The 27,441-nt window shown below is 39.9% G+C and overlaps 1 protein-coding gene across 13 annotated transcripts in view; it reads right to left on the reverse strand.

The window, feature by feature from the left end:
* The window catches only part of LIMCH1 (LIM and calponin homology domains 1), a 312,143-nt gene that overhangs the window by 207,776 nt on the left and 76,926 nt on the right, over nucleotides 1–27,441 (reverse strand). Inside the window, exon 1 of one of the 13 annotated variants that reach the window (XM_070505966.1) lies at nucleotides 16,628–16,675. The exons of the other annotated variants lie outside the window; for them this stretch is intronic. Within the exon in view, the coding sequence (XP_070362067.1) occupies nucleotides 16,628–16,660 (33 nt within the window). The 5' untranslated portion in view covers nucleotides 16,661–16,675. Of the gene's footprint in view, nucleotides 1–16,627; nucleotides 16,676–27,441 lie in introns of those variants that run through there. 13 annotated transcript variants of the gene reach the window in all.

Raw genomic sequence — 27,441 nt, forward strand, 5'->3', positions numbered from 1 at the left:
GAACACAGAATAAGGAGATGTATACAATGTTCTCTCCTGAGCCACATGAGCTGGCTCCAAAAGACCACTGTAAACTTTCAATCTGTATTACATATACATTATGAGGCTAACAGTTAAATGCAGTGTGTCAAATGTATTACAATTTCTAAATATCTGTGACATTGGAGAATTTATCAAATAATAATTGAAAACAAAGCATGTAACTACATAAACATTTAAATGTTCCTAAACTTGCACATGGTCTTGTTCATAAACAGTCAACATCTTATGGAAAGACACAACTACTATGATGATATAAACCTATTATCCTTTCAGATAGCTGTTTCTGATTTGCTGGCTACAGGTAGGCAAGAGAAAGCACAACTAAAGGTCTCCAATAAATTCCTGAAAATTGGAGCAGTCACAATAATCCAAAGTATAGCTCTTTCTCAAGCATTTAAAATCAAATACAAAAACTGTACTTTTGTCCCCCTGAAGTAAACGTTTCCTAGCTGTGGCATATGCTCAGATCCTTGAAAGCTTGTACACTCTCTAGTCCTAAATTTGAATACATATTTCTTGCTCCCTCCCTTACAGGGAAGCCAAGAATTCTAGCAAAGCTAATCATTGTCCCCAATCCATTCTAGTGTACAGTGATATGATTTTTAACTAAAGAAGTTTGTAGGCAATTAACCAGGTTATCATAACCTTTTAGAGGACAAGGGAAAAACACATCCCACTTCCAACATAAGGACACAAACTATCCAAACAAGAGGCTTGACTACACTGCCCCAAAGGTAATAAGCAGAACTTGCAAATCAGACCAGTTGTTAGTTGATTGGCCGCTGATTGCCACAGAGAGCTGTTGTTTGTAAATGGAAGAGAGGGAGGACTAATGCTGTTTGCAACAATCAACAGCTCTGTTCTTTCTGTTTTTTAATTGCTGGAACACCTGCTGCCTCGGTCTCTTCAGCCTCATCCATTATGCAGCATGTTGGTGGTGATGGGACCGGGATATGCCACTGCACACAATGACAAACCTGAGGAGAGACAAAGGAACAGACCCAACATCTCAAAGGACAGGCAGCGAATAGTCCACACGTTTCCTCTTCCCGCTCTCAGTGTTGGCAGGTCTTTTAAAGACCCACTCACACCAAAATGTATTTGAGTTGTCATTTTATGGCATTGGGAGGACTTAAAATGCAAAGACAATACTTGTTCTCCACATCATGTCTTTAGGGGGATTAAATTATTCTATCATGGGGGTTGGGCTTGAGATTTACTCTTTTTGGCCTTCCTGAGAGAGGAAATACTTACAGAAGCACTTCCCGAAGTGTCCCAAGAATCCTAGTTCTACAGGATGTTGAGAGATGTGATGTAGGAAAAAGGCTTCATAGTCAGGTAAATTTGGGGAATGCCGTATTTTTTAAAAATATGGTTTTTTTTCAACTTTGAGCTTCTCAGAGACAATAATATGCTAATGTGCACTGAGATCCTCCAGTAGGGGAGGAAATAGTGTTTTTCAATCTATCTAATCAAGACCTCTTTTCGAGAAAACTCTCTGGTGGGTAGAACCAGTGTCAGTAGAATGTGCATTGGGAAACCCTGGCTGTCTGCAGAGGGGGCTAACTCAGCCTGCCTCGGGGGAACTAAACAAGCCCTCACACATGCCATTTGGCCTTTACCACATTGGACCACCTGGTACTTTGAAAAATTCGAATAAGCCACCCACATTTAAAAATCAGAAGAGCTAATATTTAAACAACAATAAAGGTTTTTTTTATTGCTTCTCTTGAAAAAAAAAAAGTGGACTAATGGGGCACATGGTGCCCACAGACTTGCCTTCTCCGTGCAGTATTTTAAAGCATAAAGGAATTTAAAAAACAAACCATATAAGGCATCCAGTTTATAGTGAAGTTAAGGAAAGAAAAATTACAAGTGCACTTATGTACAGATGGTCAGAGAAGTGAAACAAGGCAAGTGGGAGTGGGATACTAAAGAAGTCTTCTGAAAAGTGGTAGGGAGAATGGAGGGATGCGTGCCAAGCTAAAAGGAGCTCCAAGAACACAAGCACAGGGCTGGAACCAATAAGTCATGAAAATAGATCACAGGCTGCTTCAAAATACAGATACAAAGCACATATGTTTCATTTAAATTTTCAATTTAATTGAGGAACACAGCAGTCAGGAATTTTAACAATTAAGTAGCCAAGAGCCATACATGGAGTCAAATCACACCATTTGGACATTAAATCCCATCTCTAAGAGGATAAAAACTAGAAATTTCTTAGATATATGACTAAGTAATTCCCAAAACAATTTCCATCAAATGCCGGGTGAAAAAGCAATTACACCAAAATCCTCACCAGTTCCACAGACCTGGGATAGCAGGGCCTCCAAGAACCAATGATCCAGTTCAAAAATAATTCTGGAACCTCAGAGATCCTATTACTAAGAAGCAGAAATAGATTTTCAAGTGCTCGCTTTGAAATATTAAGCATTGTTCCACGCACATCTTTCCACCATCCTAGAACATTTTTTAAAAACCAGTTCAAAGTGAGTCAGCTTCTAAAATAAAGCTTCACCTTGCCTGAAGTCACGATGCACAGTAGCTAAATTTCACCACAATTTGACTAGCACAATCTAAAAAACAAACAAAATGAAAAACACAGAAATATTTTCTTATAAGAAGTTAGATCTAACATATAATAGGCACTCAAAACATGTTTATCAATCTGAGTTAACATCTAACTGTTGTTCTATAATTTTTGTTTTCACATAATGACTCTTCCAAAATTTCTACTAACAACTCAAAACCCCAACCTCCAGACTTGATTGATCTTCTGTCTTTAGTCTCATAAGAATGCCTTGCTTTCGTGGGCCCGCCCGGCCCCATGGCCGAGTGGTTAAGTTCGCATGCTCCAGTTCGGTGGCCCAGGGTTTTGCCAGTTCGAATCCTGGGCGAGGACATGGCACCACTCATCAAGCCATGCTGAAGCGGCATCCCACATGCCACAACTAGAAGTACTCACAACTAAAAATACACAAATATGTACCGGGGGGCTTTGGGGAGAAAAAGGAAAAATAAAATAGTTAAAAGAATGACTTGCTTTGAAAAGTTTGGCATCTTCAGACACAAAAAAGATCACTTTCCAAAATCTTAGGAGCTACCAGAATCTTCCCTAAACTTAGCACCTTCTTTTCCTACCTCTAAGAAACAACTGCCTTTCTTTTTTTCTGAGCAATTCCTTCCAACCCAGGCCCTTGTTCCTGCTCCCTCTCCCTCTGATCTCCTCCCCTCTCTCTTCTTTGCATTGCTGACCAAGCTGGGGGATTCTCAGAATACCCCTGTGCATACGGCAGTCTTGATTCAAATATGTTTAAATGTTTCCTACTACCTCGAGCTCAAGCCCTAACTTCTTAGGCTGCTAACCAAGGAATCTGCTATATGAGTTTACTCCTTGTGTGAATTCACCACACATATTCATGTCTCTTTGCATTTGCTTATGTCATTACAATATCTGGAATGCCCTCACTCTTTATATATTTATATCCAATCCCATATTCAAATCTCAAGATAAAAATACTCTAAGATTTCCCCAAAGCACCCACTAGCTCCTATATCCCTTAGCAAACCAAATTTCTCTCTAATTCCCAAAGTACTTACTATCTTTTATACACGAAATAGACAGGATTTATAATCAGGAGATCTGGGCTTGAATTCTACCTCCACCACTAACTAGCTATGTGATCTGGGGAAGAGACATCCGCACTGTAGCTCTTTCCTCATCTGTAAAATAGGGAAATGACAGCACTGATCTTAGGTAAGGATTAAATCAGGTTATATATATGAGAGAATGAAAATACATGAAAATGATTAGTGCAATTTATCTTGAATTTTCATTAATGTTTGTATGTTTTGTCCCTGAGTAGATTCAGTCATTCAACAATTACTTACAGAGCACATATTCTGTGCCTAATATTGTTCTAGGCACTGGAGATGTGGTCCCTGAATTTGTGGCCCCATCTAGTAGACAAGACAGATAGTAGACAATGTAACATATAACACTAGATAGTGATAAGAGCTTATGAAGAAATATAGAGCAAAATATGAAAATAAAAAATGGCAAAGAAGAATGGATTGCTACTTGAGATATTTTAGACTGATAGGCTTCTCCAAGGAAAAGACACATAATCAGAGACCTGAATGAAGAAGGTGTGGGGCATTCCTGTGGGAAAAGCAGTCCTGGCGAAGAAATGCAAGTTCAAGGCCCACAGGTGGGTGTCTGGTAAGGTACAAAGCGAACATGGCTGAAAGGGAGCCAGTAAGGGTGACAGGGCAACAACATGAGGGCAGCAAGGCAGCTAAAAGTCTTATGGGCAATAATAAGGACCTTGGAACTTATTCTCAGTGATGTTCAAAGAGAAGAGAATTTTGAGCAGGGAAATGATGCGATTCAATTAAATTTTTAAAAATGATTCCGGTCATTGTATGGAGAATTGACACAAGGAAGGCGGGGTGGGGAGCTGGTGGGCAAGAGAGCGGAGAGGAAGATCATTGATGACACAACTGTGTAGGCCAGGTGAGAAAGATGGTAACTTGGACTAGGGTGGTAGCTGAGGAGATGATTAGAAGTGGTCAGAGCCCAGGTTTATTTTGAAAGCAGAAGCTAAAAGATTTGCTGATGGACTAACCAAATGTGAGAGATATCAGCTCAGGAGAAGGGTCTAGAATGTCTATATGTTTTGACCTTGAACAACAGAGTACACAGTAGTACAGACTATTAAGATAGGGAAGATTTGGAGAGGAGCAGCTTTGGAAAGGAAAATCTAGAGCTGTATTTTATTCCTTTTAAGGTTAAGATGACTGTGTGATATCCAACTAGAAACACTAGGGAAACAGATATCCTAGAGCTCAAAGGAAAGGACAGAGCTGGAGATATATATTTGGACGTGGACCACAAGATAAAATTACCCATGGAGTGTACAAGAAAAGAGGTCCGAGGACTGAACCCCAGGAGTAGCCAACAATTAAGAGTCAGGGAAAAGAGGAGAGTCCAGCAAAGGAGAACCAGAAGGAATGGCTAATGAGCTAGGAGGCCAATTATAAGATGAGGATGTGCTGGAAGCCAAGGGAGAAAAAAATGTTTTAAGAGAGAAGGAGTGGTTAATGGTCCAATGATGTTGAGAGGTTGTATAAGATGAGAACTGGGAATTACCTGTTGAATCTGGGCAATGGAGGACATGGGCAACCTTGACATGAGTAATTTCTGCAGAATGGTGAAGATGCGAGTACAGTGGAGTGGATAATGCAAGGAAAGCACAGTCAACTCTGAATGAGTAGATATGGAGAAGTAGGAGGAGATGGACATGTAGTTTAGAAAGGCACACACTAAAGGAATGACCCAGTAGTAAAAGAGAAGTCAATGATGTAGAAAAGAGAGGCATGACAATTGAGGGAGTAAAGAGTAAACCTCTGAATATGTGAGGGGATGGAGATAACAAGGGTAAGGTCTGGCCTTAGATGTGCAGGGAGAGGTCATTCACTGTAATAGAAGGAAGGCAGAGGAAATGAGTACAGATAGAGTAGATGATAAGTTTGATGGTGGGAAGATTAGCAGGTTTCTTCAAATTGCTTTTCAGAAGCTATCAGTAGAGGGTGAGAAAAGGAGAATAGCGTTTGAGGTTTAGGAAAGAAAAACATGAAGAATGGGGATAGTGAAGCGATACATGAGTGGTGAAGAAGTGTGAGCTGTCACTTTATGGTCCTTTCCTCCCTCAGCCCCTTCTCTGGCTCTCCTCCAAGAACCTCTACAGCTTTGCAGTTGTTATTCACAAACACAAAATCCTGGTACTTGTGCTTAAAGAGGAGCCTAATTTCTTTGAGAAGCTCAAAACCTGAAAGCCAGAAGAAACTCAAAGTCAGAGACTTTTCACAAGTTTTCCAAAACCAGCAATGATATTATCCTGGAAAAGGATATTAAAACTAGCAGGAAAGTTTTTCTGGAATATGGTCAGCCATGCCTTGGACACTATGAAAAATGCCTAGGACTGTAAGCATGGCCTGCAGCCCACATTTAGAGTCACCTTCATCTCACATTTTGACAAGTACATGGGAGTCATTGGTGAGTGGGACATTCCAGAGAAACAACACTTCAAAGATATGGGAAATCTATTACTGACTTTAAAAAAGGAGGCAGAAAATAGACCAGCATAATATGTTTTTTGAGTTGTGACCACTCTTGTATATTCTGGAGTAATATAAAGGATCCTATTTCCCCCAAAGAAGGGGCAAGATCAACAAAGGTACAGGAGTGTCAGTCACTCAAATGTGGTTGGCTTTATTTCAACTGTTGTGGGGTGTGGTGGTTTAAAAATATCAATGTTTAGCTACCAAGAGGTACAGCTTACTGACCCTCCTCCTCCTAAGAGGTATCATGGTCTTCAGCCCAGTGGATTCATAGGATGACCCTGTGACATCCTTACATATATCATAGCAAAAGCTGCCCTTTTGACTGACCTTATATTTAAGTGGAGCCATGATGACAAATCCTCTGTTGAGTCTTTTGGAAAGAAGGATTTGGAAATCGCTAAGATAAACACCTTGCCTGGGTTTCCTAGGGTAATATGCTAGCTTTGCAGATTCTTCAAAATGAGAGTCTATCCACAAGTGAGCTTCATGCACATTCCCAACAGACAAAAGCTCAGAGTTAGAAATCTGAGCTGCTACCCACATGCTACACCAACAGGCCAAACAACAGACAGCAAGAGTGTATAAAAGTAAACAGGACTCCAAAAGGTAGCTGGAGTGTCATCAGCAGCTTTGATCTTATCTGAATGAGAGAAAAACAGATATCTGACAATGCAGGGCTACAAGCCTTTCCCAAAACTCTTGAAGGTAATTTATAATTTCTTAGATTTTAGAATGGTAATATAATGTATGTTCTGTCTATTATGTAACACCTCCAAGGAGTCTAGGGAAGTATCCTGTAATTGAACACAATATTTTTGCATAAAATGTGTGAATGTTCACATTAAATGGAGAAAATAAAGATAATGAATAGCTTAAAGTCATTTCAGATCAGGTTAGAGTCTTGTTACTAAGTGAATTACAAAAAGTGGAAGGAAGGAAGGAAGGCAAATTTAAAAAAACAAAACTTTTTAAAAACCTAAAATTAAAAGAAAACTTTAATTTCTCAAAGCTTTTTGGGTTTTATGATTTTGCCCAAATGATTGTGGACCTGTAGAAACAAAACCAAACATGCAAGTTTTGGCCTATAAGTTTGCTATACAGTATTGGACTACCAGGCTCCCAAAGATCTGTCACTGTTACCATGTGAAAAGCAAATAGAAAAAATGGATATTATCAAAACATTGACCATCACCAGGTAAGCACTGTCTTTTGGAGTATGATTTGTGACACTATATAAATGGTGCCCAGCATGTGTCAATGCTTCCAACTGTACTATGACGGACACTGCTGAATAGTATTTGGCCTCTGAGTTCAGTGGTATCTATAAGCATTGTGTTGAATATTTCCATTTTCTGGCAGAGCTGCAAGATGTACAATGCTTACTGGCCACTAACCTTCCAGGAACATCATCTCCTCTGTGAGAATAATAAGGACCATGTGCCACGTCTGAATTCCTCTTAGGCAGGATCAGCAATATCAAGTTAAAAAGGAATTTAATAGACTCAAAGAGATACTTATATACCCATGTTCATAGCAGCATTATTCACAATAGTGAAAAGACAGAAGTAACCCAAGTGTCCATCAACAAATGAATAAACAAACTGTGATACATACATACAATGGTATATTATTCAGCCTTAAAAAGAAAGGAAATCCCGTCACATGCTACAACATGAATGAACATTGAGGACATCATACTAAGTGAAATAAGCCAGTCACAAAAGGACAAATACCATATGATTCCATTTATTTGATGTGCCTAGAACAGTAAAATTCATAGAGACAGAAAATAGAATGGTGGTTACCAGGGGCGAGGGGAAAGGGAAATAGGGAGTTATTGTTTAATGGGTACAGAGTTTCAGTCTTGCAAGATGAAAAGAGTTCTGGAGATGGCTGTCGTGGTCACACAACAATATGGATGCACTGAATGCGACTGAACCGTACACTAAAATGTTAAACGGTAAATTCCGTTATGCGTATTTTACACAATTAAAAAATAATAATCATAAAGAGGAATTTAATAGTACAAGAGGCATACTCAGAAAATCTACTGAACAACCTGAAAGATGATGCAGGAACTCTACAAGAAGCAGCGAAAAACAGTCCAAAATTACAAGGAAAAGAGTATAGCGATGGAGCAGAAAGCTACGTAGAAGACTAAAAGGAAAAGAAGACTGAACTGTTTGCCCCTGAATAAATTATCTCCTCGGAAATTCGTGGTGAGCTTCGGCGAGCAGGTTGGTGGCTTTCAAGAAGATGTGCAGCTTGGGGTTCACCCTACTCATTTTACCTCTTAGCTGAAGCTAAGAAACTGAACTGTTTCTAAGCCTTGATAAAAATCACAAATTTGAGAGGCCCAAGAAGCAGAGTTCATCAAGTAATCAAGAAGAAAGGGGAACCTATTAGCAGCGCTTCTCAATCTGATTGCACATTAAAATCACCTGGAAATATAGCCCCAGCCAGAGGCTCTGATTTAATTGTTGTGGGGCAGGGCCCAGGCACTGATATTTTTTAAAAGCTTCCCAGGTAATGCTAATATGCAGACAGGGTGGAGAATCCCTGATCTAGAGCAGTGTCAGCAGAAGTTTTCTGTAAGGGGCTGGACAGTAAATCTTTTTGTTTTTGTGAGCTATACTATCTCCGTCACAACTACTCAACTCTGCCTTTATAATGTGAAACTGCCATAGACAAACACAAATGAATAGTTGTGGTTGTGTTCCAATAAAACTTTATTTATAAAACCAAGCAGTGCCATAATTTGCTGACCTATGCTCTATAGAGAAAGAAGGCTTCAGATTTTCTAAGTGGATAGACATTATTATTTGAGCTTTGGAAGGGGAATTTCAAACACAGAAAGGAGTAGGGTCAACCTAAAACAGTAATTTGAGAGTTAAAAACAAAAACTGTGGGGGAGAAAATAAAAAGGGAGGAAAACATCTGATCCAGTTCTACACGTGACATATAGATGGGAACAAAGCAACCCAAGAAGCGACTTGTACTTTTGCGTCTTTCTTTAAAACCAAGAGAGAACTGATGGAGAAAAGGGGACACAGAGCACTGGAAGAACAGAAATCATGTCCCAGGCTGCAGAAGAGGCAGTAAGAAAGGAATGTCAGTAGGGAGATTGTAATTTTACCTCAAGGTCCGGAGTCCAAAGGTTGAGGAAAGGCAAGCCTTTGAGAAGGATCATTTGGCCAAGAACATGGACCACACTGGCATGCTGGCAGCAGAGTCTTAGGAATCACTACCAAGGGCACTATCAGTTCAGAAACCCATCAAGCTGATTTCTCAGATGGGAACAAATGTCGGGACGGCGGGGGAACCACCCCCAAGAGCCTGGGTCACAGACTTTAGAATTCCAAAGAGGAAGCAGCAAATGGCAACACAGGGGTAAGAAAGTTTGGAGACTCTGCTGAGAATAAAAACATAGAAACGAGCAGGACAAAGATGGTGGGAAATGCAACTTGTAGAATTCCCTCCTCTAAATTCGGAGTAGCATCCTCAACTTAGTTCTGGGTTACTGGGAATGTAGTAGTCCTAGAGAAAAGTTTGGAAGTTGGAGGTTTTGAATATACAGAATGTTCACCAAATAGTAGACAGGGATCCCAGGAAACACAAAGAGATGAGAGACCTCACCACTGCAAATTTTCTAAATTCTGCAAGTAGATGGACATGCTCTTGGTCACTGTGATCCAGGAGTAGATTTACCCTGCAGAATATTCACTGACTCAACAAACATTTGTGTGTACTTACTACTATGACAAAGACACTATGGTAGATACGAGAAATGCAATGATGAGGCAGAAGGGAGGAGACAGTCATTAAATTACACAGACATAAAAATCACAACTGCTGTAAGTTTGAGAAAGGAAAAACATACGGTGCTAGGATGGGGAGACTTGATCTACTCAAGAAAATGGCTCCTGAGCTGAGTTCAGAAGACTGAGTAGAAGGTAAGAAAGGGAAGAGCCTTCCAGGAAGAGGAAATGGCATGTTCACAGCCCAGTGGAGGGAGAGAACATGGCAAATGTGAGGTAGGAAGAAGGATACTCTAGCAGGAGCTCAGACAAGAAAGGTGAGCACAGCCTAACACCTAGCCTGAGATGTGGGCAGAACTGGTGCAAGTCTTGCAGAGAACTTGCAGAAATGTCAAGTGAACCCAGGAACAATGGGAAGCCATGGAGCCATTTTAAATAGAGTTGGGGGAAAGGGGAACAGGTCAGCTTAGTGTTTCAGGAAGATCCCACTGTAAGAAAAAGATTGGGAAAAGAGGAGGTGGAGGGGTGGATGCAGAACAACATTGGAATGCTTCGATTGTAGATCCCTAACCGGAAACCATGTGGCAATTAACCAACAATGGTAGATTTCTACCAATTCAAAATGCCCAGGGTCCTGGATTCTAGACATTTGTCACAGATTCACTGGCAAAGGTAAAACCATAAAGTGTCTCTTCTTTTCTCCTGTTCTGTCTGAGCCCTAAAAAGATAAGAGAGTCTCTTCTCTAGGCTACAGCTGATAACGTAAATGCAAGTTTATCATAAAAAAGAAAAAGTGACCTCTAGGAAGTCAATTGTGTCTAGATCTTAAACACTTGACACCTAGGTCACCCTGCCCTAGCTTTTCAGGGGGGCTTTGGGGTTTTGGAAAATAACTTCATAGCAAAAAAAAAAAAAAAAAAACATGAATTTTTCTCAACTGGTTCCGTGCATAGAAGGCCCTTTAAGATCTTTCAGAGGGTAAATGGTTGTAGCAGCACAGAAGACAATATTTGGTTGGTTCAATGTTGTTCAATATTCAGGTAGTTCATGATCTTGGATCCTCTCCAAGCAGTCTCATCCCAAGAGAATTGAGAGTTATGCCATGTTGGTGCTCAAAATTGCTTTGGCCTTCCACATAATACAAACTACACACGAGAGACCAACGTGTGCTAATAAACCTATGTTCACTGACTTCATATAAAAGATGGAATTTCAATATAAACTCTGAAAAAGTAAAGGGTCTATTTTAAATTTCCAGGCAATTACAAGTGAGACAAAATGTTGCCTTTTGCCAGCTGTATTAGTTTTTTGGGGAAAAAAAAGCCAAGTAGACTTCTCCTCTTTTATGTTTCATATCTAAGCCACAAGCCAGCAAACACTGGTATTTACTCCAATGTTAATAAAAGTAAATTACTTTGTGGTTTTGGGTCACTGGTATAAAACTTGTGCTCTCTTTAGTTTATGTTATGTACAAAAGTTCAGATTTTCAAGATGCATCCAGCACAAACTGATGACTTACTTATGCTTTTCTACGCAATTCAAAGCATTTTTGAGTTTATGTTTAAATTACTTCTGCTTTTCTATGCCAAATGGTCTCATGATTCCTCTGGAATTCTTTTTCTGTCTTCTTCTATCTTTTCACCTTTATGATGTTAGAACTTTTTCTTCTTCTTCTTTAGCCATCTCCTGGATTATAATCTACTCAGGAAGGAAGTCAAACCCATGAGAAGTTACGTTACCAGTGAAAACTTTCATCTCAAACTGTGAGTTACCAATAAAGATTTTTTCCAGAGAAATGGAATCTAATTAATCCTTTCTACAGTTGCTTTTTTATTTCCTAAAGGATACAAGGCAACTGGGACCAGCACAAACAACTTGAAAAGAACATTCCAGGACCTGATATACAGATGTCAAACATACTGCCCCCCTCCCAAATCCATCACGTCCCCACGCCAGATGCTGGGGCTGCATACACCCAAAGTTCAACATGCTTTCAAGTCAATTTTTCCATCAGCCAGATGCTCAAGTCAACAGTTCCCTTTATAATTATTTATCATACAAAGAGAATTACACAGACCTGAAGCAGCAGCCCCCTTGGCAAGGCTGGCCAAAATGCTAAATAGGTTGGTCTTCTGCAAGCTGTCCAAAAACATGCTACTGATTTAGACAGTCCTGCAGAACAATCAATCATGGTCTAGGCCCCGATGAAGGCCCGTGGTCTGCACATGTTCATTTCATTAAGATGTTACTTAGGTCTGAGGACTTTTCCCCTTTGTGTTTTTAAACTAAGGTAATCATTTCCATGCAAAGCAAAGGGACAGCATGTGAGAGAGGAAATGCCACTTGGGCTAATGTTTTGCTGGCTTTCACACATTTAGAAGGCTTTCACAATTCTAAGTCCTCAAAAAAAGATCCAGATTTGGGCTGGCCTAGTGGTGCAGTGGTTAAGTGCGCACGTTCTGCTTTGGTAGCCCGGGGTTTGCTGGTTCAGATCCTGGGTGCGGACATGGCACTGCTTGGCAAGCCATGCTGTGGTAGGCATCCCACATATAAAGCAGAGGAAGATGGACATGGTGTTAGCTCAGGGCCAGTCTTCCTCTGCGAAAAAGAGGAGGATTGGAAGCAGATGTTAGCTCAGGGCTAATCTTCCTAAAAAAAAAAAAAGATCCAGATTATGTTAAGGGTCTCCCAGCCCTTTAGAAATTGTCATGCTTTCAAGAACCTAAGAGAAACCAGGCAGTGGCCCTAAAAGCAACCCCGGTAAGCTCTGCCCCCACTTCTATCATTTTTGTGCTGTTTATCATAGACATCCTAAAAGAGCATCAGTAAGTGAAGACTCTACTCGCTTGCTCTGTGATTTAAGCAGAGATTTAGGTACCAACACATCAAAATGGGACCACAGACCCTTACCTGCTCAAAAACCATCTGTAATTTTCTTTTATGCTTTTTATCTTTTTATTTTTTCTAAGCAAAAGACAGTAAAAATTGTGCAACTCACAACAGAATTATACATCAAATGAGGCAATATCTCTTTGGTCATTTTAAGCAGTCAAAGTAGTAAGTCCCAACAAACTGCCTCCAGCACTGCTAGGGCCTTGAGTGAGAGAAACATGGCCAAGAGCATGGTTCCAGAGCCAGACTGCCTGGGTCTGAAACCCTAGCTCATTCACTTCCTAGCAGTTTCCTCCTTTGTAAATTGGAGATAACAACAGTGCCTACCTCATAGTGTTTTGTGAAGATTCAATGAATTTATAGGTGCTTAGGAAGTACTCGTGTTTAGAAGAAGGCCTGGCATATGGAAACCACTATATAAACATTCACTATTAGTATTTCCACAAAACTATAAACAAACCGGATTATTGCATTTTGGTCACTAAACAAATGGAAAGAAATTAGGAACAAGAGAGGCACTCAGAAATGATTTGTTTGTTTGAAAAACAAAAAACAAAAAAACAAACCCCAGCAATTTCCAAATGGCAGATAGGCAGTGCCTGCCACACTCAGGTCCTAGGGGAACTGAGGACAGCAGGAAATTCATCTGAGCGGGCATTTCCTTGCCACTATGCCTGTCACTTTGGCTCTAAACATCCGTCAACTACACCAACTGGAATAAAAGGCTTATCTCCGAAAGGAAAAGCCAAAAGGACACACCTTCTCAGCCACTCATAACAGCACACAAATGAACCATGGGAGGGCTGATGAGCAGAGGAACTTGTGACCAAAGCACGTCACTCTTTCCAAAGACTGAGTTGAGCTGGAGTATATGGTGGGAGTGGCTCCGACACAGGTGGGCCTCGCAGGGCATGGAAACTGGCAGCTGCCGCAAGAGGAGCACCGAAGCTCGCTAGTAACAGCTATCACATCACAATAAATCTGAAGTGATGAACAGTTCATTTTCTGAATGCCAGCATCAAGTCACCTTAAGTCCACCCTGTAGACTGAAATATTTAACTGTATTAAATATTAGCTCAGAGGGATGGGTAGAAAAATTATTCACAGAATTTTAGGGCTGGCTTATTATCCTAACTCCTCTGGAAACAAAAACCTGCCTCTTCGGCATTCCTCCTGCCTTAACGTGGATCTAGAACCTGCCTTCTGTCTCTTTCCTGTCTCCTTCTTAAATGCCTTTGTGCCTAGGCATGGGTTTGTGACAATCCTCCCCTCGGGACCAGAATCACCTCTGCTCTCTCCAGGCCGGTCTCAGGCGGTCTCAGCCCACTCCCATTTCCTCTGTCTTCCAACCACCAGATCCTCAAACTCTGTAAGGGTGGGGCCAGCACCCACATTTTTAACAAGATCCCCTCCCCCAAGGAGATTCTTACTCTAATTTAGATGTGCATTCCTTGAAGTGGCAGGGTTGTATCTTTAAATATGCTATGCCCAGGGCCTATCATAGGGCTGTACACACAGTGGATGCTCAAAAATATTTAATGGACAAATCCACAGTAAGTTCAACTTCTAAAGGGATGTAATTCTTTGAATATCTTTTTGGAGGAGAGAGGCTCCTCCATTCCATATCAGCCTGACCTCAAACCTCAACTGCCCCACACTGTGCAGCCTCCCCTGAAAGATCCTAAACTCAAAAGGCTTCCAACGGCAGCATCTGCTTCCCTGCTATCCTTTTGCTCTTGACACCACCTCACAACTACTCGATCGACTTTGCATTTCCATCAAGATCTCCAATCACCCTATTCTCCTATCCTGTTGCTTGTGTTTTGGCTTCAATGACCTTCCTGTGCAGCTGGGCTGAATGATTGACAACTTCAGATGGAATTACCATCTCCTGATGTACTTTGTCTGTACCTGTACCCTTCAACAAACCCACAAATCCTTAGTGGGTGGCTGTCTTTCTAAAAGTTCAACTCTCACTTCTATGAGGGCAACTTTCAAATTTATATTTCTAGCCCAATCTCTAACCAGATCCAAATCTGCAACTGCTGAGATAGCTTCACATGTATAGCCTGCTGGATGCTCAAACGCACCATGGCCCAAAGCAAGCTCAGTATCTCCCCTGCCAAAGCAGATTCTTCTCCTGGTTTCCCCATTGCTTCTCAAAGTACTGCCAGTGCATTTGCCACAAAGACAAACTTCAGTACCTGTCTTCTCTTTATTTCCCACCATCATTCTGTGACTCTATAAGGTCTGCTCATATAAGGTCCCACTGGCAGCCTTCCACACAATTCTAGCTCCCATTGAGCAGCCCCAGTCTCTGGACTCAGGTAACACTATCTTCTCCCTACATCCCTTCAGCCTCGGGAGGAAGAGTAGCTTTCTGCCATTGCTAATCTCTGGGTTGCCTCACTGTCCGTTCAGCTTCTTAGCCCTTAAACCATCTGTGTAACCAATGCCTTCTATTAAATTCCCTCCATTGAAATACCTAATATGGCTTTTGTTTTCCTTACTAAAGTCTACCTGGTTCTCCATCCTAATTGGAGTTTCCTCTTTAACTCTACTCTGATTCATCCTGATAATTTCTGCCATGAAGCCAGCCATAATCATCATCATCACCATCAAAACAGTATATCACACAAAAGTACATCAGAAATCATCATTGATACAGTGCTTGGATGTTAAGCAATACACTGGGACTTTTACACATCACAGTTCATTGTTCCTTATAAAATCCAATGAGGCCAGTATTTTTATCCCCATTTTATAACTGAGAATAATGAGGCTTACAGAGCAACTTACACAGATTAAACAGCAACTAAGTGACTCAGCATGCCTCAAAAGTTCATGCAAGTTCATGAAAACTCCTTCCACTCTAGCACACTATTCAGACACTATCAATTACTCCTCATTGTCTCAGGAAAAAGTTCAAATTCCTTGGTCTAATCTTCAAAACAGCCTCCCAGCAACCCAGCTTTAACTCACCTTTCCAGTCTTGGCCCTACTTTCTCCTTCCCATATCCAGATTGACTCTATGCTGTTTCCCTCACATGTGTGATCAGTAATTTCCCACCCCTGTCCTATCACTCAGGTGTCTTTCAAGATCTATTCAAAATGTGATTTAATTTCAGCATAATAAATATTTATTAACTGCCTACTGTTTCCACAGCACGGTCCTCTTGCCTTTCTCTGAAGTTCCCCATTTCGTAATTTCTCACTCATTTATCTATTGTTTGGTTTATATTCTAGTTATGTTCTTATTTTAATACCTTTATTAAATTGTAAAATCCTTGAGGGAAAAGATGGTGTTTTAGAGATTTTTTAAAATCTCCTATCAGCATCTAGGGGGGACTTTTACTAACCACTCTTAGATGATTTGCAAATATTTGTTGAATTCATTTCTATAACTCTTCACAGCTGCTGCATCATGTGGTTTCTTGGAAGAAATGGAAGTCAAAGGCCTAGACTTTGTCCAGATTCTCTACCTTCACCATCGTTAGGGACATGGATCCCAGAGCCAAGCTGTCTAACTGCCTAAGTTGTAACTCAGCTCCAGCACTTTGTATCTGTATGATTTGGGCTGAGCTACTTAACTACCTGGGCCACTGTTTTCTCACCTATAAAATGAAAATAACAAAACTAGGTTGCCTCATACCACTATTGGGAGGATTAAATGAGCTGTTTATGTAAAGCGCTTACAACAGCACCTGGGACATACTAAGTGCTCGATAAATGTTAATTCTTAATTAACCTGACATCACCTCTCAAACCAGTGGTAGGATGGACCCAGTTAAAATGCACATAATTACCCTAAGTTGTGGAGATGAAAATCTCAGATCCATAATCTCCTTCTAAGTCTCGTTCTGGCCTTCAGAAAGCAAACAGTCTATACCTTTAAAACAAGACAATCAAATTTATTATAAGCAGAATAATGTCAATAAGACTGTGAAAGGAAGATAAAATCACGTGACAATTGAGAAGTTAAAATATTTCAGAAAACTCATCTAAATTCAGAGTTACGTGTCCAATAAACTCCACAGATTTGTTGCATGGTGCCTATTTGTAGAGAACACACACGCATTTTCTCTGTATCTAAGCACTGTGTGAACTCTGGATTTTTAGGTTTGCTCTGCCCAGTTTCCTGGGGGTACTTTCCCTTTGTGCCCTCCAGCTCTGATGGTCTTAGCATCAGTGACAGCGCTGGTTGGCCTTCCTTTCTTAAATAATAATAAAATATTGTCCTTGCCCTTGAAACCCAGCCTCCACATCATAAGGAAGTCCAGGCCACATGGAGAGGCCCCACGTAGGTACTATGGTGACAGTCCCAGCTCAGGTCTCAGCTGACCTCCAGCATCAACCATGAAGGTCAACCATGAGACGTGTGAACAAGTGAGCTTCAGACAGTTCCAGGTCACAGCCTCTGAGCTGACCCAGCTGACGAGTGAACAGAGACAAGCTATCCCAGCAGCTCTGACCAAACTGCAGGTTTGTGAGTGGAATAAATTGTCACTGTTCTCAGCCACTGAGTTTTGGGGTAATTTGTTTGTGAAGCAGACACAGTAACTAGAGCAGACAGTTTGTTACACAGCAATAGCTAATCAATAAAGGCAGTATCTTCGATCTGCTTCTGCCTTAGCGTATCTCCCTCAAAACTGCAACACTGGTCAAAGAAGATGGTCCAAGCCACACAGTATTGTTTTAAATCTAGATCAATCTGATAATAAGCTAATTTTAGCTAAAGCTAGCTAAAACTATTTGTCTAATCAGTTGCTTAAAATGAGGCATATTACTTGCCTTACTCAGGTATTTGGGGTTGCTCTTTTGGGCAAGAAAACACCACTGGGGGGAAAAAAAAATATATATATATATATGTGTGTCAAACAAACATCATAAGAGAAATAAGAAAATACATCAAAGAGTAGTACAGATTTCTGAAAACTACAAGAACAGAGAATCCAATTGGATCATTCATTTTCTCTGTTAATAAAAGGATACAATATGAACCCTAAAACAAAAGTCAATAATAAAGCTGTATGAGAAATATAAACCTAGCCATGTTTCAAAATAATGGCTGATAAATTTCATGCTACTATCGAGTCATATGTTTTACAAACTTCAAGAGACCAAATATTCTCATTGACAAAATCACTATTGTACTAAAAGATAGTGATCTAGCTGTTTCACCAGTATTATAAGAATCCATGCAGGCAAAAACAAAAAAAAACAAAAACAGTGTCTCGGATCCAGGAGCTAAATAAAATTGGAAATAAAGGAATGTTAAAATATGACCTTACTAACTGGATTAGTAATTACACTAGTAATTCTAAAGGAATGAGGAATTTCTATGTGTTTAAGGTCAAGTCAGAAGGTGCTACCATGGATATTTGTCTGAAGCCAAAGAGTCCATCCTTAGCAATAGCTTAATGTAGCCAAAATAATTAACAAAAGTCTTGACATTATAGACTAACCACAGCAGTAACAATTTAGGACTTGAATAATTGGACCAAACTCAGAGCATCAAATTTATCTGTGTGCTGAGTCAAAGCAACCAAATGGAGAGGTCCTCATCAGCATGTGTGCAATAGGGCTGTTTGTTTGCTTTTCAAAAATCATTTTGGGCAGTGTACGAAACAAATCTAAAAGAAGACTAAATAGATGATGCCAACCACCTGGAAATAGCCACAGTCTTAGAAGCTAATTTGAAGAAACAACTAAAGATCATGTGCAGCTGACCTTGCACACAGCTGGACTAAAGCAGTGTTCTCCCCAAATACCCAGGCTCAGTGGTAAGGGCCAACCCAAGCAGTGTCTCTCTCCACTCCATGCAATCCAGCCCCACCCTCTCTGCCCCGTGGACTCGTTCCAACCTCATCACTCCTGGCTCACCCCTCTCCTTTCAGGGTCAAGGGGAACACACCCAGATGTGGTCAACCAGAATTTGCTCACAATATTGCTTGATACATTAAATAACAAGCCACCCTTTTATCCAAAGCCATACTCTTAAACACTATAATTGATAGCAGCCTCCCCTTTCTTCATCTTTCAGAACAGTCAGCTATTGTTTTCCTTCTAATCTGGGAAAATTGTATTCTAGAAAAGAAACTACACATAAATATTTACAACAGTCAAACCCACAGAGAAATACAGTACATTTTATGGTTTTATCTATAGTATTCATGTCAATAGCTCCAACCAACCAGCCAAAGAAGCACGTTTGCATTAAATTTAACCACACACATGCGCACACATTCATGTACACACTCATGCACGTGCTCATACACACAGCTATAAAACCCTAAGGAATACATTTTCTGTGCCTTCAAAGCATTTGATGCAGAATCAGAGAAGGTCAAGATTTTGATCTCCCATTTTCTCACCTCTGAGCACAGGATCACTGTTAAAACACACCTACCATGTGTGAAAATAGCCTAATAATCAGATCAGATTCATGAGTGCTTTCTAGAAAATAGCCTGCTGTGAAGGGTGACATGCCTTGCATAGCTTATGTCTCTGCTTTATCTTTTAGAAATAGCTATAGAATGTGCACTGCCACTAGACACACCACCTTGAGACATACACTCAGAGGGCTGTTTGAATGCTACAGATTTCTCCCAGAGCCTACATGGGCAAAGAAACCCGGAGGGGTGTGGCATCCTCAGCACAGAGTGAACAGCTGGCTGCACCTACTCCCAGATATGCAGCTGTTTGCTCCCAGATGGACATTCTCTCTCTCTCTTGATCATCCACCTATTTGAAAAGCTCCAGTTTTTAAAATTAATTTCTATATAGCAAACATATAATTTTGTTCCCAGAATGCAAGTGGAAGTCTTTAAACAACCTCTTTATCAACTGATAAAATAGAAATTAAATTTTAGTTAGACTTAATAAAATAGTGATCAAAGAGAATCACTTGGCTGTTTAATTTACTCACTCTCTTATTAGCCAAACAGATTCTACCTCAGCCCTTGAAGGGGTTTACACTGAAGTGGTGGATAAAAACCCTAAATGTGCATGTAATTGCAAATGGTGGTGAGGCCATGAAGGGAGCATGAAGGCAGTTATGGAAGAGAATAATAGGGGGGTCGATTTACATGAGGTGGGGGGCAAGATTGGATAGGCCTCTCCAAAGTAGTAGTATTTAAAATTAGCTATGAAGGATAAATAGGAGTTGGCCAGGTTAAGAGTGTTGGAGGGAATAGGGCAAGAAGACAAGGGTGGAAAAGGGAAGAATATTCCTTCCAGAGAAACAGTATGAGTGGAAGCGCTCAGGTAGGAAATTCATTCTAAGAAATAAGCTTTATATAACAAATAAACCTGAATAAAACAAATAAATCTGAAAGAGTATTAATATCTTTAATGTAGAAAGAGGTCATACAAACAATAAGAGAAACATCTCAAAAGAGAAAAGAACAAAGGACATGAACAGAAATCTTACAAAAGAAAAAACATATATAAATGCTAATATTCCTAAGACATTCAAATTTTCTAATATCCAAAGTAAATTAAAGCAAAGAGATACCATTTTCTCCCTATCCTACTGACAAAGATGAAAAGACTGATAATCCCAGCACAGGGGCAGGTGTGGAGCGAAAAGACCTCTTGTTTCTATAGTCCTCCTAGAGCACCACCTGGCCAGTGATCAACAGCCTACAGTAAGTGCATATCTTTTGTCAGCAACCCCATTGAATGATATGAAGTAAGAAGGGTGTGAAAAATTTCCCAGAACATACCAAGCACTGAAGTATTTGCACAAATACTTACCAAGTACCTGCAAGGCACAGGTACTGCGGGTACTGCAAGGAAGATTAAGACTTTACCCTCAAGAACAAGATCATCTATTGGGGGCAATGGAAAAGTACACAATTAGGCATAAGACATGGCCGACAATGGTAAACATGAAAGAGGTACAAATAAAGTGCTTCAGGCTTGTCCCCAAAGAAGGAAGAGCCATCTGAGGGATCAGGGAAGGCTTTGTACAAGATGACGGCATCAGAAGCTGGCCTTGCAGAACAGGAGAAGGATGAAGGAGTTGGATTTAGGTAACTAAATGGAGTGGAATGGTGAATGAGCAGTCACTGTCCCTGCCTCTTAGAGTCTACAGTTTGGCAAAGACATTAAACCAGTGTGATGAGAAGACAAAGTCCAGGGAACTATGAGAATATCCCAACGTCAAATATCCAAAAAGACAACAAGACCCAGTGTTAGTGAGGATGTAAGGAATTGAAACTCAAATACAGTATTGGTGGGAAAGTAAGCTGGCATAATCGCTTTGAGGAACAACTAACAGATCAAAATCTAGAAAGGCTGAAGATAACACAGATCATATGACTCAACAATTGCACAAATAAACCTAGAGAAACTCTTGCACAGGGACACATGAAAAATTGTTCACTTCATCAAGGTTTGCGACAGTGAAAAACTGAAACGCTCTAAATGTTTATTAACAGACAGTATGAATAAAATAATGGTATTTTCATACAATAAAACTCAGTAGCAAAAATTATGAATTGGAATTACATGGATAAATCTCAAAGGCAAAGAAAGTAAGTTACAGAATGATACGATCACTGTGTTACTCTTTCTATAAAGTTCAAAAACATGCAAAACAATATTATACATAGTTTACAGCTATACACATGCAGTAAAAATATAAAAGTAGGCATGAGAATGATAAAAAACCAAAACCAGGCTAGAGGTTGCTTCTAAATATGGAAAGAAAATGGAATTGGGGAAGGGTAGAGAGTGAGCTTCAAATATATATTACATACACTTCCCTGAATAGACAGGAGCCTAGAAGAAGAGCTAAGCAAGGGCTGGGTTGTTTGATCCTGGGAAGAAAAGAGCTTATCCCGAAAGCTTGTCCTAGGGGCTTATGAGGAAGGAAAGTGGCAAGCGAAGACCCCCTTGAGGAACGAGCCTTAAGCCAGCAGAGGCTTCCAAGAGGTAGGAGGATGAGGTGGGCAGGAGACCAGCTAACTGAAGGTGCAGTGCCACCCTGAAAGCAGACGTTTTAACTGAGTACTGTAAGAAGGTAGCAAACATCAAGGCTACTATTTAAAACCAAGAATGGCAGATCTGTGGAATGCAAAGGTTTCCCACGCTTTCCAAACTTAACATATCTCTGCTTTGATCTATAGGATCTGAGATGAAATATGAAATGTTGAGTGTTGACACAATAGGCCAACCCCCAAATATTCCTGAAACAGCACTCAACTGGAGAGGGGAGGACCAGGAGAAGGAAAATCCTCCAGGGGTGGGAAATGCAACCGCTTATAGCAGGAGGTGGACTCGGTGAGTTTTCTTTTGACCATAAAAATAAAAGTTTTAAAATAATTACCCTTTTGAGGGTGTTTCTTATTTTTTCATGAATGTAAATAATTTTCAATCATCTGTATTTCTAAAGACTGATGTAAGAAGGAAAAGGAGATCTTAGTAGTAAGTTTATTTTATGCAAACTCTTTCCTCTTAATATTATTTCAGATCCCATACTTGCTCTATAATAAGCTATACACACAAACTGAATTATCAAGTTTAAAACTCAGTCTATCCTGATGAAGGACAATTTTAGAGTAATTCAAATATTTACCCACAAATTATACAGCCACATCTCTTACAACTTTTACATTGCAAAATTAAATTTTCTGCCTTACTATTTTCCTCCTTCTAGTTATTCAGCAAATTTACTCCACAGAAATTTATGGAGTGCCAACTATATGCAAAGTGCCCCACTCCATTCTCATACCTTCCTAATTTCTCTCACACAGTTTACCCAATATTCCTATTCTGACGTTATTTTCCAATATTATAATTTTCTAAGTGCCCCAAATCCAATAAATCTATAAAATTTCATTGTTAAAATAGGTATAAATAGGTCCTAAAGAAAAAGAAATATATCTTGCTCCTAATTAGAAGAATTCAACATTAAATATATCAAATCTCCCTAAATAAAACATAATTTCAATTTTGTATCAATCAACATTATGGGTTGAATTGTGTTGCCCCCAAAAATTCATATAGTGAAGTCCTAATCCCCAGAACCTCAGAATGTGACCTTATTTGTAAATAAGGTCATTAGAAATGTAATTACTTAAGATGAGGTCATACTGGAGTCAGGGAGGCTCCTCATCCAATAGGACTGGGGTCCTTATGAAAGGGGAAACTTGGACATAGATGCTCACAAGGAGAATGCAATGAAGACAGCCAAGGCGAGAGCATAGAACAGATCCACCCCTCAAAGACCTCGAATGGAACTAACCAGGACAAGAAGCTGATTTTGGACTTCTTGCCTCCAGAACTGTGAGACAACACATTTCTGTTGTTTAAGGCACTCAGTTTGTGGTACTTTGTTACAGCAGCCCTAGAAAACTGATATAATCAATATCTCAATAAGCAAGCTTTCACGCTTGGAATTGCTCCAATCTCATATTCAAGTCACTCCACAATCTGATCCCAATATATTTTTATGGATTTTTTTTAAACTATGACAACAAATGGCATAGACATGCTAGGAATTTATCCTAAGAAGACAAGCGGAGGGGGCCGGCCCCGTGGCTGAGTGGTTAAGTTGGCATGTTCCACTTCAGTAGCCCAGGGTGTGGCAGTTTGGATCCTGGGTGTGGACCTAGCACTGCTCATCAAGCCGTGCTGAGGTGGCATCCCACACAGCAGAACTAGAAGGACCTACAACTACGTACTGGGGGCTTTGGGGAGAAGAAGAAGAAAAAGAAAGATTGGCAACAGATGTCAGCTCAGGGCCAATCTTTAAAAAAAAATAAAGAAGTGAAAAAGTACAAAGATTCATGTATGAAAAGATATTCTTCACAACATTGTTTATAATAGTAATAAACAAAAAAGAAAAAGTAAGCAACCTACAAGTCTAATCCCTGTAGCCTAGCATGGGAAACAGATAAATTATTAAGTGTTATAATAAATAGGTATGGGCTATTAAGGGAAGGGAGAGATAGGAACCCCCGCTTAGGAGACTAAAGAAGACCAGTAGAGGAGGTAAACCTGGGCATATTTTTTATGAATTAGAAAGCATTCTCCAGAAGGACCAAGTGATGCAGAGCATTCTAGGCAAGGGAACAAAGATGCTGCTTTGGCATCGTGAAAAAAGCTCCACACCTAGGAAAGCTGCCTGGAGTGTGTGAGAAGTAGGTTGGAGGATGCTGGACGGCAGAAAAAGAAGCTAAGAGATCAGCTGAGCCCTAACCAAACTGGGCTCTATATGCTAAACCAGAGGCCCTCAAAATGGGGTGGGAGCAAACCAGATGATCCACAGGGGTGGGGAAAATAACTTCTAAACCATGCTTAACTCATTAGCATATATTTGGTAATATAATAATCTATTAGTATAAAGCAAAATAAGTCAGAGAAAGACAAGTACCATATGATTTCACTCATACATGTAAGATAAACAAACAAACATAGATACAGAGAACAGATTGGTGGTTACAAGAGGGGCAGGAGGGTGGAGGGAGGGCGAAAGGGGTAAGGGGCACATTTGTATGGTGACAGAGGCAACTAGACTTTTGGTGGCAAATGCAATATAGTCTATACAGAAGTCGAAACATAATGATGTACACCTGAAATATATATAATGTTATAAACCAATGTTACCTTAATAAGATAATAGTAATATATTAGCACAGAGACATATATAATTTATAAATGTATTTCTAAATACAAAAATTGGGAGTACACACTGAAAAAATTTTTTACTGAAGGGCTAAGTGATCAAAAACTGTGTCAGCCTAGATGTGGAAGTTAATTCTTTCCCTCAAGGCTTCTGCTGAGGCAGCACCCAAGAAAAGAAAGACCAGGTGACAATGGCTAAAGGGGACGAGTTTCCTTTCGAGGCAATGAAAATGTTCTAAAAGTGACTGTGGTGATGCTTGCACAACTCAGGGAATATATCAAAAACATGATTTGCATACTTTAAATGGATGAGTTGTATGGTATAGTATATGAATTATTTCTCAAAAAAGCTGTTACCAAAAAAATCTAAAGAAAAAAAAAGAATTAGTGAATTGCACTTCCTTATGCATTTCAACCACTGAGTCTAGCTCCTGGGTCAGTGCAGGCCAGAGAGAGAGCAGGGAACAGCTAGGAGCACTATGATGAATGAAAGAATTTCTTTGTCTGTGATGGAACAGACAAGCGCAGGCAGGTGAACCTGCATGTATAATGTAACTTCAGAATAAGAGATCGAAAGCTGGGGTTTAATCTTCACGCCCTCTGAATCAGACATCACCCTTGCCTGGACGAGTCAGCCTGACGTCTCCAATCAGAGGTGGGATTTCCTAGTCTGGCCAAGCCTACAGTAGCCTCCAAAACTGAAGTTCTAGAATACAAGAGAAGTGCATCTTACATTTTGATGGCACACACCTGTGTGTAGACACGCACATACATACACACACAGAGGCACTGACACAAAAGTTCACAGAACAGTACTTAACCTTTTACTATATTCAATGTACTCTGATATTTTCTACTCCATTTCATTTTTTAAAATGCCAGTCACAACCTGCGGGCTTGACTTTATTATCCTCATAAGAGTCACAATCAGCAGTTTGAAAATCACTGCTCTATGGGGGAGAGGTGAGACAAACAGGAATTTGTCTCAACATGCACTTCTCCATTGTTCCACATTTGCAGGATCTAGAATTAATCTACTTGCCAAGAATTTTCCCTCAGTTTAATAAAAGATGTAGCGATTAACATATGTTTCATATTATAAAAAAACATATTTTTAAGAGCAGATGTGCAAATCCCAACTCCATTACTTTATTAAAAAAAAGAATATTTGGTTTGCCTTGAAGATTCCATGAATCATAGTCATCTAGTTTGGACTGACATCACTGCAATAATAATAAAAACAGCATTTTACTGCCTAAGAATCGTCTTACTTATTTCCAGACATAGACACAACTGGTGATCCTGCTAAAGAAGCAGAAATCAGTATTTAGCCCAACTTACCCAAAGGCCCTGTAACCTTCCCTCACAATATGTGCTCCTCTTGAAATGCAATGAATCTATTTAATCTTCAAATTTGTCTCTGATGTTTCCATTACACTGATCCACACCAGAATCTGTAACTCAGAAACACACACACACACCCTAAAGTCATTCTTCCATTTCCTTTCACATGAATTCAATTTCTGAAGCCACTTCTCATTTTTAAAGAAACTCTGAAAGATCAAGGAAAACATTAGGGATTTTATCACTTGTCTTTATATAAAGTGTTACCGATTGGATTTATATACAGGCTTTTACTAGTTTAATCATAAACGCATGGGTTATTCCTTTAAATTCCAGCTAATTGCCTAAGGGCTCATGTTGTCTTCCAATACTTACTCAGCACATCTTTCCATTTGTTCACCATTCCAGAAAGGTTAGAGGATGTGTGGCACATTAACTCATTAGCTAGTATGAAAATAAAGCAATCAGCACTCAAAACTCACTTCATTCCAGCTATTCCCAGGCTGTTCTCTGAATACTGACTTCTAAAAGTGATGGTTCCATTAGTTATCTATAATTTTGAATCCCCTAGGATGCTCTTCCCTTCCCTATTGAATAGGGATCTAGTCTTTCACCTATTTTAACATACACTTGTAAGGGGCATTCATAGATTCAAGAAGTTTCAAAAGTGCCACAGAAAATACAAACATTAGTCTAAATCTTCTATACCCTGCTGCACCACCACACTATGCCACCCAAATCTCATGGGTCCCACCTGTGCTTCACACGAGCAATGACTGCCAGAATGGAGACATCCCCCCAGTATGTTCCAACCGAACTTGCAGCGCAGAACTGCTCCCCTCATCTTCAGTTTGGAAAATGGACTGGCAGCAACCCTCAAACCCTCTGACAAGAAAGCCCTATTTTAGAACAATTACTCACTGTCCTGAGGCTTCAAACCATAATCCTTCAGGGAAACGTCATTCTATTATATTTGAACTTTTAATTCTTTTCACAATGGCAATTCTCTAGGAATTCATTCATAGAGTGAAATAAAACCCACTCTAAGTTGATATGTATTTATCTCAGCCACAAAGAAGCGAAGCTCTCCAAAGATTGCATTTGTTTCACCAAACCATTCCGGGAAGGCATCCTGGAAGAGAAAGGTACTGCCAAGACCAACAGATAGTAAAGCAAGATTTGAAGGTCAGTAGCTACCCCCATTTCCAGAATGCACAGAAACTCTAATCTCTGCCGGCTATCAGTACAAAATTAATTTCCATTTTTAGGCTAAATAAATTCCATTTGAAAGGATCATGGAAAGATACAGGTCAGTGGACAAACAGATAAGGAAACCTTTACATACTTTTATGCTTTCCTTGAATACCTAATTGGAGGAACTAATTATAACAATCCACTTTTACTGTTTTTCTTGAAAATACTAAGAGTGCTTCAGTTGCAATTTTTATTGGCAAAAAGTTTGAGGACAAAAATTCCACAGGTGCCTCCTATTCTTCCTGCTTTATGGTTCCTTACAGGGGCTCTCCTTTCAGAAGACTGCCGTCACTTTCTACCTAACTGTGCTTGGGAACACAGGATGGGATGAGTCCACTTTTCATGGGCACTCAATCAACTGACCACCAATCAGAGGCTTGACGTCCAA

Source organism: Equus asinus, chromosome 3 (assembly GCF_041296235.1).
Source record: "Equus asinus isolate D_3611 breed Donkey chromosome 3, EquAss-T2T_v2, whole genome shotgun sequence".
NCBI classification, from domain to species: Eukaryota; Metazoa; Chordata; class Mammalia; order Perissodactyla; family Equidae; genus Equus; species Equus asinus.